The 17,430-nt window shown below is 51.8% G+C and overlaps 1 protein-coding gene across 1 annotated transcript; it reads left to right on the top strand.

The window, feature by feature from the left end:
- Positions 1-333: 333 nt before the first annotated feature.
- LOC100653793 (cytochrome P450 2S1) lies at positions 334-16,916 on the top strand. The gene is made up of 9 exons (XM_064293687.1): positions 334-785; positions 2,104-2,269; positions 8,953-9,102; positions 10,544-10,704; positions 10,856-11,035; positions 11,866-12,007; positions 13,151-13,338; positions 15,495-15,636; positions 15,803-16,916. The coding sequence occupies exons 1-9, from the start codon at positions 612-614 to the stop codon at positions 15,982-15,984; spliced, it is 1,485 nt and encodes a 494-aa protein (XP_064149757.1). The 5' UTR covers positions 334-611; the 3' UTR covers positions 15,985-16,916.
- Positions 16,917-17,430: the final 514 nt, after the last annotated feature.

Consider the following 17,430-nt stretch of genomic DNA (forward strand, 5'->3'; position numbering starts at 1 on the left):
CTTACTCGCAGTGAACTAATTAATTTATTAATGAGTCAATTAGGCTCAAATTCCAGTTTTGCGGCTTGTTAGCTGTGTGACCTAGGGCCAATCCATTCATCTTTCTAGACCTCCCAGTTTGTGGAGAAGGTGAAAGATGCTGGAGGGAATGGGTTCAAAGACTCCCTCCCGCTCCCACCTCCATACACACGCACGCACGCACGCACAATTTCAATAAGGAGAGGAAGGCAGGAACCAGCTGGAAACAGTGGCGCAGGGTCACCGCCAGGTACAGGGTGGGGCCGCCTATAGGCAGCCAAAGTCTTTGAGTTCCAGGTTCCTCCCATTTGCCCACGCCCTACCTGGGGCCCAAGCCTCTGTCTCCGCCCCCGAACCTCGCGCAAACCTGGGAGACACCCATTAGATTCTGTGTCGCCGCCACCAGGCAGCGGCAGCGGACTGGGAGATATCCGGCAGCTGGCTAAGAATCCTGCCTCCAGGCAGAGAGGGGGGCTAGGTGCCCCTCCCTCTCCGCCTGATTTCTTTGGGGAGGAGCCGCCCTGCTCCCCGCCCCTAACTGGCCCTACCGCGTGTAGCGTCTGAGAGCACCGAGAAGGAGCTGACCTGCCGAGATGGAGGCAACGGGCACCTGGGCGCTGCTGCTGCTGCTGTTGTTGCTGCTGGTGGTGCTGAAGCTGGCGCTGCCCAGGACCCGAGGCCACCTGCCTCCCGGGCCCACGCCGCTACCGCTGCTAGGGAACCTCCTGCAGCTCCGGCCTGGGGCACTGTACTCGGGGTTCTTGCAGGTGAGGAACAGCGGGGACGTCCCCAGGGCGGGGCGGGGGCCCAGGGCCAAGAGAGGGAAGGGTCCCCGGGGAAGAAGCCGGAGTCCCAGGGCAGAGGGCTTCTCGGGTGTCCCAGAGAAGAGGCAGGGGTTCAGGGCAGAGGAGCTACTGGTGTCCTGGGGTGGGGGTGGGAGCGACGGTGCAGAGCTGAGCAGGGGAGGGATCCCTGGAGGAGAGGATCCTGGGGTGGGGGTGGGGGACCAGGGCCAAGAAGGGCAGGGTCCTCGGCCCGCAGAATGCTGGGAAGGGGGTGAAAGGAGGGGGACTAGAAACCCAAAGGGCAGGGTCCCAGGGAAGAGGGGCCTACAGAATCCTGGGAAGGCGGTGGGGGCAGGGACCAAAGTGCAGAGAGTGAAGTCCTTGAACAGAAGAGGAGCCCGATGGTGGTGGGCTTGTTCAGGGGGTGAGGTGACTGGGGGTAGGGGAGGGGGAGTGGTTACAGATGTGGACTGTGCTGGGGCGGGGGGCAAAGACACCTGGAGACTGAGAAGAAAGGAGGGCAAGGCAGGGCAGGGAAAACACTAAGGGATGGGTCTCTGGGGGCATGTGGAGGCAGAGAAAAAGTTGGAGGGTCCCAGAAACAGAGAGGGACTGGAGAGGGGGTCCCCCAGGGTCCAGGGCTGAAGGATTCTGTTGGCAGAGGTCTGTGGGCAGGAGGGCCTGGCTGTGAGAGAGCTAAGTTTCTGGGACTGAGAAGGGAAAGACAGACAGCAAGAAAGAAGACTGGGATGGTCCTCATGTTTGGGGGAGGGAGGTGGTGGGAAAGAGTTCCCATTCAAAAAAAGTCCAGGATGGGCTTCCAGGACCCGAAAGGGAGTGGGAGCCTTGGGAAGAGACAGCAGGTGCTCAGCAGGATCTGCTCCAGAATTTAGGCTTGGCAGTGATTGAAAGGGGAGTGGCTGGATGTTTGGGGGGCTGAGGATGTTTGGGGGCCAAAGCTGCAGCTGCCCATTTTTCCTGCCATTTGTTGGGGTGGGGGTCCTGGGCTATCCAGGATCAGGGTTTAGGGTTCTACAAGGGGTAAGGGAGCATGGACTGGAGGGTGTGTTGGGGGAGGGAGTTTGGGGGAACTTTCTGGGGAGAGGACCTGGGAGCTTGGTGCAAAAAAGGAACCAAGCCTCTAGAGGGGGGCTCTTTCTGCATTCAGGGGAGGGGTGTCCTGGTAGAGTAAGCAGGAGCCAGAATCAGGTGACCAGGCACCCACCCCGGGCTGGAAGAGGCTGCAGTGCTGTGTGGCAGCTGGTCCAACAGCCCCGCCCCACCTCCCTCCCTGCCCCAGCTAAGTAAGAAGTACGGACCAGTGTTCACCGTGCACCTGGGACCCTGGCGGCGCGTGGTGGTCCTGGTTGGGTACAAGGCTGTGCGGGAGGCTCTGGGAGACCACACCGAGGAGTTCAACGGACGGGGGAGATTGACGACAATGGAGCGGACCTTTGGTGACCACGGTGAGTCAGGAATGGGGTTGAGTGCTGGCTCCTTCATTCATAGCCCACAAGGCTTACTGGGATGTGACCTTCACGCATGGCTTAACTTCTGTTGCCTCATCAGTAAAATGGGTGTCTTGGTTATCTAATGCTACTATAACAGAAATACCACAAGTGGATAGCTTTAACAAACAAATTTCTTTTCCCACAGTTTAGGAGGCTGGAAGTCCTAATTCTGGACCCTGGCTCTAGGGGAAGGCTTTCTCTCTCTGTCGGATGTGGGGGAGGTTCCTTATCTCTTCAGCTTCTGCTTCCTGGTTCCTTGGAGATCTCCATGCGGCTTGGTGTCTGTCTTTCCCTTCTCCGCTTCTTTTGCTTGCTTGTTTAATCTCTTATGTCTCTAAAGAGATTCATTTCAGACTTACCTTACACTAATCCTGTCTCATTAACATAACAAAGACAAACCAAAAAACAAACCTACCACCTATGAGTCTATTCTGACTCATAGCAACATTACAGGACAGAGTAGAACTGCCCCATAGGGTTTCCAAGGCTTAAAAAAAAAAAAATAAAGATCCCTGGTGGTGCAGTGGTTAAGAGGTCAGCTGCTAACCAAGAGGTCAGCTGCTAACCAAAAGGTCAGCCATTCGAATCCACCAGCCACTCCTTGAAAACCCTATGGGGCAGTTCTACGCTGTCCTATAGGGGCGCTATGAGTCGGAATCAACTTGACGGCAACTGTTTTTTTTTAATCTTTACAGGTGCAGACTGCCACATCTCTCTCCCACAGAGCCACTGGTGGGTTTGAACCACCGATCTTTTGGTTAGCAGCAGAGCGCTTAACCACTGCACAACCAGGACTCCTTTAACAAAGATAACCCATTCTCAAATGGGATTATAACCACAGGCATAGAGGTTAGGATTTACAGCACATGTTTTGGAGGGACACAATTCAGTCCATAACATGGGGTGATCAGAGTACTTATGGCTTAAGATTATACTGAGGATTGAATGAGGACCAGGCCTTGTACAAAGTAAGATCTCAATAATTACCAGTGGTGTTGTTATCACCACTCCAGGTGAAGCTTCTGAGGGCTTGGAGGAAGAAGGGGAGCTTTAAGGCACAGGGAAGTGATGAGCAAACATTCTAAGTGTAGGAACTGTGTCCTGTGTAGGATTTTATCTTAGAGAATTAATAGAGAGAAATTTAGGTTTGACATGCATAAACTCATTCAGTTTATTGCAAGGTAGTCATGGCAAGGCACCTAAGTAAGGCCTCACAACATTCATTTAGAACCAGAGAATCAGAATTAACGATTACCGTTATTATGTTAGTTCAACAGTTAGAGTCCAAATATCTAGACTTCAGGCTTTTACCCTTACCGAGGGGTCTCAGGAGGAAGGCTTAACCACAGCTCAAATTTGGCAGAGGTCCCTTGTAGCTAGGGTCCTGGGTCAGTGGTGGTGGCTCTTGGTGTTTGCCTCTGCCTTCTCTCAGTAAGTATGCAGAAATTTAGGGTTTATATGTGATTTTGTCACCTTGGCTCCACATAACAAGGGGCCGTGTGATGTCAAGACTAGTATGTTATGTCTTTTCTCCAGGGTTAGACATTAGCCAAATGACGCATCTTTTCCTTGAAGCAGAGATTAGGGAGGTTGCTTACACATATGTCTCAAGGCTAACTTACAAAGATTAAACTCAACCTACTATCATCAAGTTAATTCCAACTCATAGCGACCCCATATGGTTTCCAAGGCTGTAAATCTTTTTTTTTTTTTTATTGTACTTTAGATGGTTTACAGAACAAACTAGTTTCTTGTTAAACAGTTAGTACACATATTGTTTTATGACATTGGTTAACCACCCCAAGACATGTTGACACTCTCCCTTCTCAACCTTAGGTTCCCTATTACCAGCTTTCCTATCCCCTCCTGCCTTCTAGTCCTTGCCCCAGGGCTGGTATGCCCCTTTAGTCTCGTTTTGTTTTATGGGCCTGTCTAATCTTTGGCTGAGGGGTGAACCTCAGGAGCAACTTCATTACTGAGCTGATAGGGTGTCCAGGAGTCATACTCTCAGGGTTTCTAAAGGCTATAAATCTTTACAGGAGCAGATCACCACATCTTTCTCCCATGGAGTCGCTAGTGGTTTTGAACCACTGACCTCTTGGGTTGGCAGTCCAGCACTTTAACCAACGTGCCACCAGGGCTCCTTTACAAAGATTAACTATATTACATCTTCTTGTGTCACTGCATATCAGGTCAAAATCGGCTTTAAGGTCGTTTACTACATTTTCCACATACTTCTATGGAAACCCTGGTGGCATGGTGGTTAAGAGCTACAGCTGCTAATCAAAAGGTCTGCAGTTTGAATCCACTAGGTGCTCCTTGGAAACTCTATGGGGCAGTTCTACTCTGTCCTATAGGGTTGCTCTGAGTCACAATCGACTCTACAGCGGTGAGTTTTTTTAATGTCTAAATTCAGAAAGTTTCTAAATAACTTTCCCATGACTTAACAGATTTCTAATGACTTATTTATTGATAACTTATAATGTTAGAGAGCTTCACAAAGGTTCATATATTTCTAAGCTCCTATTATGAGTGCTTATATGTATTTTGAAGACATAATAGTGTCTTATTAGACATTTATGGGATTTGAGATCATTATAGAAATGTACAGAACAAACTATTCTCTATGCTAAGACCAAAAGCAGAACATACATGGTCAGGGCTTCCCAGAACAGAGCAGTGACTGAGACAGCCCAGTCCTGCTCACCCAGTGCAGGCAGAAGAGTCAGGGTGGGGACAGGGGAGGTGCTGGCAAAGGTGTGGGGTCTGGATTGGGGGGCGCAGGGACTGTAGAAACCTGGAGGAGGCATCTGACCCGGTCTAAAGGGTGGGAGATAGCCAGGAAGACTTCCTGGAGGAGGAGGTGTCTGAGTTGAGACTCAAAGGATAAGTGGGAAAAGGTGTTCCAGGCAGAAAGAACACGTAGGAAAGCATGGAGGTGCGAGAAAAAGGATCCGTTCATTCATTCATTCAACTAACAAAATGTTCATTGTGCCTGGCCCTGTCCTCAGAGCTGGGGACACAGAGGTGCCTGTGATTAATGTGGTATCTTCCTATTCTGTGGAGAGGCAGACTCTGAATAAGAGTGTGGAGGGAGTGAGTAGAAAAAGGAGAGGCACAGCTTTGAGGGCTCAGGGGACAGGGGATCTGTACCAGCCTGGGGGCGGGAGAGCAGGGGAATAGGAAAGCTTCTTAGAGAAGGTGACATTTGAGCCTGGAGGAGGATGGGTGGAGTTGGATCACTGAGGCTGGGGAGGTGAGCATGATCCAGGCAAAAGGAACAGCAGGGGCGGAGGCGTGGGGGCAGGGAGGGGGCGTGGCACTTTTGAGGAAGTGAGAGAAGGTCAGCGGGCTAAGGCAGAATGAGTAAGTAACAAGGCTGGAGAAGTCCGGAGCCTGATCAGGCAGGGTCTGTGACTCACGCCAGATGGGAGATGCCAGGCAGAGGGTTGGGGTTTTTCTGGGAGCCGTAGATTTTAAGTTGGAAGGGCTGCGGTCAGATTAGAAAGATCCTCTGTCTGTTTTGTGGAGGAAGCAGAACTGAAGGCGAGGAGCCCCCGGGGGAGGACAGGGCCCAGGCAGTGGAGAGGAGGAGGGGATGGTTAGCTAGGGGCTGCCAGGTGGGGTGGGAGAGGTGACCAGGGGAAGCCCAGGGCGAGGGCACAGGAGGGTAGGCTGACACAGGGACAGGGAGGAGGAGCAGGCTTGGGAAAGCCGCTGAGGTCAATTTGGGACACAGTGGTGGAGGGGGTAGGGGACACCATGTGAGGAGGCTTTCCGGAGGCCACCACAGGCAGACATTCCACAGATGGGAGCACTGAGCTCAGGGACAGGAGGGGTCCTCCCAGAACAGGTCTGTTGGATAAAGGAGGAAAACGACACGGTTCCCCCTTCTCCCGCTCTGTTCAAACTCCACTGTGACTCTAGCAAACTCCATAAACATTGTTGTTGTTGTTAGGTGCCATCAAGTGGGTTCCAACTAATAGCAACCCTATGTACCACAGAACGAAACACTGCCGGGTCCTGTGCAATGCTCACAATCATTACTATGCTTGAGCCCATTGTTGCAGTCACTGTGTCACTCCATCTCATTAAGGGTCTTCCTCTTTTTCGATGACTCTCTACTCCATGATTTCCTTCTCCAGGGACTGATCCTTCCTGATAACATGTCCAAAGTATGTAAGACGCAGTTTCGCCATCGTTGCTTCTAAGGAACATTCTGGTTGTACTTCTTCCAAGGCAGATTTGTTCATTCTTTTGGCAGTCCATGGTATATTCAATATTCTTCGCCAACACCACAATTAAAGGTATCAGTTCTTCAGTCTTCCTTGTTCAGTGTCCAGCTTTCCCTTGCATATGATGCGATTGAAAATACCATGGCTTTGGGTTAGCCCCACCTTAGTCTTCAAGGTGACATCTTTACTTTTCAACACTTTAAAGAGGTCCTTTGCAGCAGATTTACCCAGTGCAATGCCGATCTTTTGATTTCTTGAATGCAGCTTCCATGAGTGTTGATTGTGGATCCAAGTAAAATGAAATCTTTGATAACTTCAATCTTTTCTCCGTTTATCATGATGTTGCTCATTGGTCCAGTTGTGAGGATTTTTGTTTTCTTTATGTTGAGGTGCAATCCATACTGAAGGCTGTGGTCTTTGATCTTCATTAGTAAGTGCTCCGAGTCCTCTTCACTTTCAGCAAGCAAGGCTGTGCCATCTGCATAACGCAGGTTGTTAAGGGAGTCTTCCTCCAATCCTGATGACCCGGTCTTCTTCATGTAGTCTAAGTTCTCGGATTATTTGCTTAGCATACAGATTGAATAGGTATGGTGAAAGAATACAACCCTGACACCACCTTTCCTGACTGTCCAAATGACTCCCTCTTGATCTATATACAGGTTCCTCATGAGCACAATTTAGTGTTCTGGAATTCCCATTCTTCGCAATGTTATGCGTAATTTGTTATGATCCACAGAGTCGAATGCCTTTGCATAGTCAGTAAAACACAGGTAAACATCCTTTTGGTGTTCTCTGCTTTGAGCCAGGAACCATCTGACATCAGCAACGATATCCTGGTTCCACGTCCTCTTCTGAATCTGGCCTGAATTTCCGGCAGTTCCTGTCAATATACTGCTGCAGCCGCTTTTGAATGACCTTCAGCAAAATTTTACTCGCATGTGATATTAATGATAAAAAACCCACTACCATCAAGTCAATTCCAACTCATAGCAACCCTATAGGACAGAGCAGAACTGCCCCATAGAGTTTCCAAGGAGCACCTGGTGGATTTGAACTGCCGACCTCTTGGTTAGCAGCCGTAGCACTTAACCACTACGCCACCAGGGTTTCCAATATTAGTGTTATTGTTCAATAATTTCTGCATTCGGTTGGATCACCTTTCTTGGGAATAGGCATAAACATGGCTCTCTTCCAGTCAGGTGGCCAGGTAGCTGTCTTCCAAATTTCTTGGCATGGACAAGTGAGCACCTCCAGCGCTGCATCCGTTTGTTGAAACATCTCAATTGATATTCCATCAATTCCTGGAGCCTTGTTTTTCGCCGATGCCTTCAGTGCAGCCTGGACTTCTTCCTTCAGTACCATCGGTCCTGATCATATGCTAGCATGTGATCCATAAACGTAGATACTCCATAAACATAAACATTGGGATGGACAAATAGAAGGGAAGGAGGAAGGAAAGAAGGATGGGAGGATGGTTGTTGTTGTTGTTAGTTGCCATAGAGTCAGTTCCTACTCATGGCAACGCCATGTCTGCAGAGTAGAACTACTCCACATGGTTTTCAAGGCTGTGACCTTTCAGAAGGAAATCACCAGGCCTGTCTTCCCAGGGCACCTCTGGGTGGGTTTGAACCACCAACTTCGTTTAGTAGTCCAGCACTTAACCATTTGTACCATCCAGGACCTATGAGAAGATGGCTGAGTCACTTCTGACTCAAAGTGACCCTACAGGACAGGGTAGAACTGCCCCATAGGGTTTCCTAGCTGAAATCTTTATGGGAACAGATTGCCAGGTCTTTTCTCCCGCAGAGCGACTGGTGGATTCAAACCACCAACCTTTCAGTTAGCAGCCGAGCACTTAACCATTACACCACCAGGACTCCTTGGAAGGATGGTAAACCGAAGAACCAAACCCGTTGCCGTAGAATCGATTCCGACTCATAACGACCCTGTAGGACCAAGTAAAACTGCTCCACAGGGTGTCCAGGGAGCACCAGGTGGATTCAAACTGCCGACCCTTTGGTTAGCAGCTGAGCTCTTCTCCACTGCACCACCAGGTTTCCCGGAAGGATGGTAAAAGGGATAAAAAGATGGATGGAAGGAAGAAAGAAATCTACATTCACCCTGGTTAATCAAAGCAGAAGGAGCCTGGATAATTCCCAATTACCGACTTTTCAGGAGAACGTTACCCTCTGACCCAAAGTCAGAGGATGGAGGAACCAGGTTGAGTTCTGCATTTATCGAGCACCTACTGAGTTCTTGTCTCTGTGCTGTGCTTGGTATGAACCCTGAGGACCTGGCATGAAGAGTCCCCCACAGGGCACTCCTCACTGGGAGAAGGAAGGGGAGTAGGTGGGAGTAGGGGGAGGACCAGTCCCTCCTTGAGTCTGCCTTCTTTCTGCACAGGGGTTTTCTTCTCCAACGGGGAGCGATGGAGGCAACTGAGGAAACTCACCATGCATGCTCTGCGCGATGTGGGCATGGGGAAGCGAGAAGGCGAGGAGCTGATCCAGGCCGAGGCCCAGCGTCTGGTGGAGGCATTCCAGGAGAGGGAAGGTCAGCCCAGGGTCCTCAGGCCTGCCTAAAGGGGGAGAGCTCGTCCCTAGCCCAGCCCTGGGAATAAGCGGGAGGGGATGCCTTGGACTCTAAGGCTGGGCTGAAGGCTCCATTCACCTCCAACTCCTCCACCCTCCATCCCTGTCCTGCTGTGTCTCTGAGCATCTCTGTGTCAGGATGTCTCTTTCTGTTTCCCAGGTACTGTCAGCCCATTCTTTCTGGGTCTCCAGCTCTCTTTCTGTCTCTCTGTTCTCTCTCTGTTTGTCTCTTTCTGCCTGCCTGTCTGTTGGATAAAGAATTTAACTTCTTCTTTGAGAGATAACTCTAAAATCTTTGGAATTTTCTGAATAATTGAGGTACCCTTGTTATCTAAACTACACCTGAGGATTTGTGCTAATAAGTGGGGGCTGGCCAGGCCACAAAGACTAGCTGGTGGCCTGATAGCCCCTGGCCTGGGGCGGCAGGGTGGGGTGAGATGGGGAGTATGATTCAATCAATGATCCCTCTGTAATGAAGCCAATAAAGGCTCTGAACATGGACGCTCCATGAGCTTCCTGGTTGGTGAAAGATATCGACGCACGTGGGAGGATAGTGTATCCTCTGGGACATGGAAGATCCTCACTAGGAACCCTCTGAGACCTTGTCCTATGTGTCTCTTTGTATCCATTTTGCTATAAGAAAGTTGTAACCATAAGTATAGCATCTTTCCATGAGTTCTTTGGATTGTTTCAGGTAAATATCGAACCCGGAAGAATGGGGGGAGCCAGCAGGTCAGAAGTTCAGGGGACTTAGGAGCTCACATCCTGAAGAGGTAGAGGGAACCCCCAGAATCTGTGGCCAGTGGACTTCCAAACTTGCAGCTGGCATCTGCCTCTCTGATAGTCTGAGGGGCAGTGTTCTTTTAACTTGTGAGGTCTGCCCTAGCTCCGGGTGGCTACAGTCAGAGAAGGAAGTGCCGCATGGACAGCTGATGTCAGAACTGAATGGAGAAATAAAAAGTGGGGATTTGCTATATTCTCATAGTTGGTGTCAGGAAAAAGTAGATATTTGATTTGATTCTCAGATTTCCACAGAAGGCACGGTCCATCTCCTTGACTGTCTCTCTCTCTCCCTATCTGTCTGTCTCTGCCTATCTCCCCTCTCCCTTCTGTCTCTCTGACTGTCTGTCTGTACTCTCCCTTTTGTCTGTCTGTCTCTCTCTGTCTGTCTCTGTCCTCCCCTTCTATCCTTCTCTCTCTCTTTCTCTCTGTGCTCTATGTCTTTGCCTGTTTCTCTCTGTCTCCTTGTCTTTTTGTCTCTCTGCCTATCTGTCTCTGTCTCTGTCCATGCCTATCTCTGGTCGTGCTCACCCCCCACTCTGTATCTGTGGGTTGATTCCCACTTCCCAGTCAGATCCCTTCTCCCAGTCTCCATCACACCCCCTCCACCTTGCCACCCCCAGGACAGCCATTTGACCCCTCTCTGCTGCTGGCCCAGACCACCTCCAACGTCATCTGCTCCCTTGCGTTTGGCCTCCGCTTCCCCTATACGGACAAGGAGTTCCAGGCCGTGGTCGGAGCAGCTGGTGGCACTCTGCTGGGGATGAGCTCCCCATGGGGCCAGGTAAGTGGGTGGAACCCCCTGTCTGGCCTCCTTCCCCCAAAGGTTCCTGCCCCGCCTCTTCCAGGTAGCCCCCAGAGCACCCCTTCTGCCTGCCCCTCAGCCCTGTACAGTTCCGGGCCCCCACGAGAACCAGCTACCCTTCTCCCCGCAGTTCTACGAGATGTTCTCCTGGCTCCTGCAGCCCCTGCCAGGCCCCCACAAACAGCTGTTTGGCCACCTGGACACCCTGGCTGCCTTCACCATCCGGCAGATACAGCAGCACCGGAGGAACCTGGACACGTCGGGCCCCGCCCGAGACATCGTTGATGCCTACCTGCTGAAGATGGCACAGGTGGGGCATCCCTCCTGAACGGGGCTGGTGGCCTGGCTGGCCCCTGGCAGGGTGTAGCTGGAGGTCTCTGTCGGGTCTCTGATTCTCTGTCTGCCAGTATGCCACGCTGTGTGTGCATGTGTCTGCGTGTGTGTGTATTTATATATCTGTCTATGCCTCCCTGTGTATGTGTCTGTCTGTGTGTGTGTGTTTATATCTGTCTGTCTGCCTGTTTCTTTCAGTATGTTCTTGCTGCCTCTCCCCAGCCCCCACCTTGTGTGTGTTTGAGTGTCAAGGTCTCTGTCTCTCTCCCTGTTCCCCTTCCTCCAACCTTGGGCCCTTTGTCCCACCAATGGCAATTCCCACGACACTTCACCCCACTTGCTGTTCGCCCCACCCACGCCAGACATTTGTATGAATTGCTATCATTTAATTATGAAATTGTACAATATCAAATTACATGAATGAAACCCACTTTATTAATTATATGAGAAAAATTAGAACTAAGGTGACTCCTACAGGGAAAAGAAACTACTTCTGAATTGTACTGATTTGGGGATTATGGGATATATTCAGGGCAACATCCTTCAAATAAATGTAGCCGTCCTACTCATGGAGAGAGAGTTACCGTTTTTCTTAACCCTGTGGCTCCGTATCTTTTCTTTCATTTTTTAAAACATTTCAACCAGAGACAGCTAATACCAGAAGCCCACTTCCCAACCTTCCCAAACACTTATTTCAACTCCCCAACAAAGCTTTAGCTGGCTGTGCTGCACCCCAAGCCTGGCTGCCCTGGGCCTCTGCTCCCCACAGCCTGTGTTCTCTGAGCCCCTCTACCTGATTTCTCCCAGGAGGAACAAGACCCAAACACAGAAATCACCGAGAAGAATTTGCTGATGACAGTCACTTACCTGCTGTTTTCTGGGACAGTGACAACCAGTGCCACGGTCTGCTACGCCCTCCTGCTTCTTCTGAAGTATCCTTGGGTCCAAGGTAGGAGCGTTGTCTACCAGCCAGGCCCTGGGAACAGAAGTGAGGAGGCTGAGGGCAAAGAATGTTCACACAGCAGGGACAGCCTGGGCCAGAGCTCAGAGGAGAGGACGAGCATGGTGTTTGGGGTGACTGAAGAGCGAGAAGAACTTGGGGGAGGGCGGCTACCAATGGCAGGGGAGGCATCTGCAGGGGCTGGATCATGCAGGTCTGTGCCTTGGTAGTAAGTTTTGTGTTTATCCTGAGCCAGGAGGAGCCATGGAAGGATTTTGAGCAGAGGAAGGCAGGGTCAGAACTGTGTTTCAGAAAAATCCCAGAGGCTACCCAGTGGAGGTGATGGCAGGGGGTGAGAGGAAGCCAGGGAGGAGGACACGTAGGGCCCGGCAGGAGAGAGCAGGGCTGGACTAGGTGTGGGAAGGGAAGAAGGCCAGATGGGAGAGATGCTCAGGTGGCCAAGTGGTCAGATCTTGGAGAATAACCAAGAAGGGAGGTGTGCCCAAGGTGGGGACAGGTGTGCCCGAGATGGGGACAGGAAGGAGGAGGAACTGGTTTTGAGGGAGACACTAAGGCCAGTTTGGGATGACTGTGAGGGGTTTAGGGGACATTTGAAGGGAGACACCCAGGTCACGATTGGAGGTTAAAAAGGTTGGGGTGCAGGGGCAGGAGCTAATGCCACAATGGTGAGGGAGGGAGGGTGTGAGGGTGTATGGGGCAGGGCTGGGACACACCCCTGAGGAACTCTGACATTTTAGGGTCAGTCAGTTAAATGCTGTTTGGGCGGCAGGGTGGGCTGACCTGGAAGAAGGGACTTTTGGGCCTGGTGGACTTGGCAGAGTGGAGTCAGCTATAACTTCAGTTAAATGACTTTAGCTCTTTGGGCCTCAGTGTCCTCATCTGGGAAATGGGGATGGATAATGGCACCTACCTCTCAGGTTTGCTGTGAGAATGAAGAGGTGATAGATGTACATGCCCAGCACACAGGATGTGTGGGACCTGGGTTCAGCAAGAGCTGGGGGTCCCCTCCTCCCAGCCTGCCGGCCTCACCCCAACAACAGCTGTTCAGGAAGCCAGTCAGGACGGGGATCCAAGGGAGGACCGCAGGGCCCCACACAACCTCTACCCACCAACCCTCCTCTTGGCTTGCAGAGCGGGTACATGAGGAGCTGACGCAGGAGCTGGGGGTTGGCCGGGCACCAAGCTTGGGGGACCGTGCCCGCCTACCCTACACAGATGCGGTTCTGCACGAGGTGCTGAGGCTGCAGGCGCTGGTGCCCATGGGTGTGCCCCACACCCTCACACGGACCACTTGCTTCCGAGGGTACACCCTCCCCAAGGTGGGTACGCAGGAGAGCCACCTGGCCACAGCCAGGTTGTCTCTGCCTCAGCGCCTGGGTCTGCCACACTCACTGTTTCTAAATCTTGGTCTCTCTTTTTCTCTCATGGGTGTGTGTATCCATCTCTCTCTCTCTCTCTGTTCTCTTCCCTCTTTGTTCAAACTCCATTGTGACTAGCAAACTGCAGGGGTGTTTTTTACTCTGTTACTTTCTGCATGCATTTCCCTTGCCCTTTGATGCCGTCTCTGGGCCTCAGTTTCCCCCAACTGGGATCCTACACAGTGGTTGGGACCATCTGATGAGGTGACAGACAAGGAAGCAATCTGAGAAGTGAGGAGTGAGCCTGGAGCTAGCAGGGGCCCTCTCAGCCCCTGCAGTGGGCACACGCACTCAGTCGCACAAGCCCACTCACAGTTGCACTCACCACGGGTCTTCATGTGCGGAGGGCACTCAACCATGTTACACTCACAGGCACTCACTGTCACACACTCCCTGCCCCTACGCTCAAGGAGCAACTCAGACCTACCACCACCAGGGAGCGATGTCTCCCCAGAAATTGGAGGCAATTCAGGCGCCTGCTCTCTCCTTGAACTTCATTGTGCAATCAAACCTGCCTTTAGAATTCAGCTCCGCTGTTCTCTCCCTGGGACCTTGGGCAAATCGCTTCACCCTCTGAGCCTCAATTTCTTCCTCTCTAAATTGGGGGCAATAATATTGTCAACTTGGGGTTGTAGGGAATTGACAGGATAATGCTTATAAAGCACCAATTCATCTCTTGGTGGGGAGGGACCTGGGGAGGTCCTGTGTTTGAGACAGCATTGACAGTAGTAATAATAATAATTGCAGACCTGCCCTGTGCTGGGTGCTAGTCTAAATACTTTGCGTATTTATACTACCTTATTTAATCTTCAAAGCAATCTCACATCATTATCCTGCCCATTTCACAGATGAAGAGACTGAGGCCTGGGAAGTGTAGAAAACTTGCCCAAGTCACCCTGCACGCAGACGGTAGAGGCAGGATTTGAACCCAGCCTCCACTTTAATCTGCCCCTCTCTTACTTGAACAGCATTAACATGGCCCATCTTGCCCTGAGTCCCCTTCACCTCCTCATCTTGGATCCCTGTTGGCCAGAGTTGTTAGCAGAGCAGGGTCCGTCCCCCTTCTCCCATCCACTTCCCTTCATTTTCCACCACACATCGTTGGGCACGTGATTGCTCTGATCTTCGTCGATCTCCCTGATCCCAGGCAGGGGAAGCCTTCAGGGACAGCCCTCACCCACTCACCCTTGCCACTGTCCCTAAAAGATCATAGTAGCAAAAAGCTAGACTCTGAGCCAGGTGGCTTAGGACAGCACAGCTGAATCACACATACTCCAGAGTTTAAAATCAAAATATAAAAGTACCAAGCTCTGCCATATCCAAACGATTTCCTGAAGCAAGTTGCTTAAATTCTGTGGGCCTCAGCTTTCCCATCTTTAAAATGGGGATAATATTAGCACCTATCTCCTAAGCTTGTTAAACATTCAGTCGGATGTGTGGCGGGGGTGGGGGGGGTGGTGAACAGTGTAAAACAAGTATCTGCTACCAAAACCAAAAACCAAACCTACTGCCGTCAAATTGATTCCAATTCATAGCGACCCAATAGGGCAGAGTAGAACTGCCTCATCAGGTTTCCAAGGAGCAAACAGTAGACTCAAACCGCCAGCTTTTTGGTTAGCAGCCAAGCTCTCAGCCACTGCACCATCCAGGCTCCGTATCTGTTACATATGAGACAATATATTAATATATGTAAAGTGCCTGGCCCATAATAAAACCCTTTGCCATTAAGTCAATTCCAATTCATAGCGACCCTATAGGACGGAGTAGAACTGCCCCATAGCGTTTGCAAGGCTGTAACCGTTACGGAACCAGATTGCCACATCTTTCTCCTTCAGGGAGCTTAGTGGGTTCGAACTGCTGACCTTCTAGTTAGAGGCCAAGTGCTTTAACCACTGGACCACCAGGGCTCTGGCCCATAATAAGCACTCTAGAAGTGATGTGGCTGTCGTGTTCTATGAAGTGGCATCTATTTCACTGCAGACTCTTGTGCTTCACACTTGTACACAGTTTTCTGGGGTGGAGACAGACATTTGCAGTTTTATTTTCTTTCCCCTCAGGGCACTGAAGTCTTCCCCCTCATTGGTTCCGTCCTGCACGACCCTGAGTTCTTCGAGCAGCCAGAGGAATTCAACCCAGGCCGTTTCCTGGATGCGGATGGACGGTTCAAGAAGCACGAGGCGTTCCTGCCCTTCTCCTTAGGTATCTGCTGGGCCCATCCCTGCCACTGCCCACTGGCCGGTTCCACCTGGCTCTGGGTGAATGCGCTAGCTGGGGGCCCCCTCCCCATGCCCTGGCTCACACTGCCTTCTCCTCAGGCCCTGCTGTGGGGAGGGCTGGCTCAGCCTTGTCTCCCTCTTCTCGCCAGGCAAGCGCGTCTGCCTCGGGGAGGGCCTGGTGCGGGCTGAAGTCTTCCTCCTCTTCACTGCCATTCTGCAGTCCTTCTCCCTGGAGAGCCCATGCCCACCAGGTGCCCTGAGCCTAAAGCCAGTCATCAGCGGCTTTGCCAACATTCCCCCAGCCTTCCAGCTGCAGGTCCGGTCCCGCTAACCCCGCTCCACTCGAGAGAACCAGAGGAAGAAGAGAGCCTTGGGAGGTGGCGACTGCCAAGGACAGTGCCCCCGGCCTTGATGGAGGATGTGGACACAGTTGTGTCTCCGGAGTCACAGGTCCACACCACAGGCAGCTGCACTCAGCTCACACAGCCATCAAGACACGTGACCACGCAGCCACACACTCAGCTGCACAGCACTCGACAGACATAAAGTTAGTCCACCTGGATTCACAACCACACGCCCAGATAACCCACCAGCTCATATGCACATAACTGTCCTGAACACACACCCTTGTCATTCATCAAACCTGCTGAGTGCCCACCACCTCCGGGAGCCTGACACAACACGCCCCCTCCTAGATCGTGTCACCCCACAGAGACCACCCCTGTCCCCAGCCCACCACTATCCAGGCATGTGACCTCTGTCCACACCCCCCAGTCTCCGTCAGCCTCCCTCTACACCCCCAGCCTCCATCCACACTCCCCAACATTGAAGCCACACACACAACACCACACACCTTCAGCACCCAAGGACACCCCTTTCCAAGCACCCTGACCTCCCAGTTCTCCCAAGCACAAGCACATCCCTCATGTGCAACTGGACACATAGACCTGGGAAGCAAGTAAACCTGGGCACACAAGGGCCCTCAAACCAAAGGAACACCCCCATGCCCCTATTTATGTAACCGTGTTGAAAGCCTCCCCCACCCAACACAGTGGTTTGAGCTATATGAGCTCTAAGGGTTTACTGTTTCGAAATCTCAATTAGATCCAGGAGGAGGGACTCCACAGGCCAAGGAGGGGCCAGATCCCAACCCCCAGCCTCATAGTGTCGGAGAGGAGGCCAGGTCTGGCATACCTTGTAACTTAAAGGTTCCCATTTTGCAATAAAAATTGGATTCTGGCCTATGGCAGGGCCTAGAGTGAGTCTGCGACTATATCATCACTATGAGTTTGGCGTGGAGTTGGGGGAGTCCACTCCTCCCAGCCCCCTCCCCTGAGGCCGGGCGGGAGCTAAAAAACATGGCCCCCGCCCACCCTGGCTGTTGACATCAGCGCCAGATGTGCCCCCGCCCACCCTGACTGTTGACATCAGCGTCAGATGTGCAGCAGAGTGCCGGGCCAGGGAGGGAGGAGGCTGGGCAGGACCTTCTGTCCTGAGCCAAGGTGGGGGACAGGGGACAGGGAGAGGGTCCCCTTAACGTAGACCTGGGGGCTGCCTCTGCAGCCAGGGATACCCCATGGCTAGGAAACCTGGGGACTCTACAGATCTGATACTGAATACTTCAACACAGACCCCAGCTCACTGCCCTGATTCAGCCTCTTCCTTCACCCTTTCCTCCCCACCTTCTCTGCAGAAGGAAGGCAGAAGCCTCATTTTTTTTTTTTTTTTTTTTTTTGTCAGTATGGAAGTTTGCAAATACACAAAAGTAGAGAGAACA

Source organism: Loxodonta africana, chromosome 11 (genome assembly GCF_030014295.1).
Source record: "Loxodonta africana isolate mLoxAfr1 chromosome 11, mLoxAfr1.hap2, whole genome shotgun sequence".
NCBI classification, from domain to species: domain Eukaryota; kingdom Metazoa; phylum Chordata; class Mammalia; order Proboscidea; family Elephantidae; genus Loxodonta; species Loxodonta africana.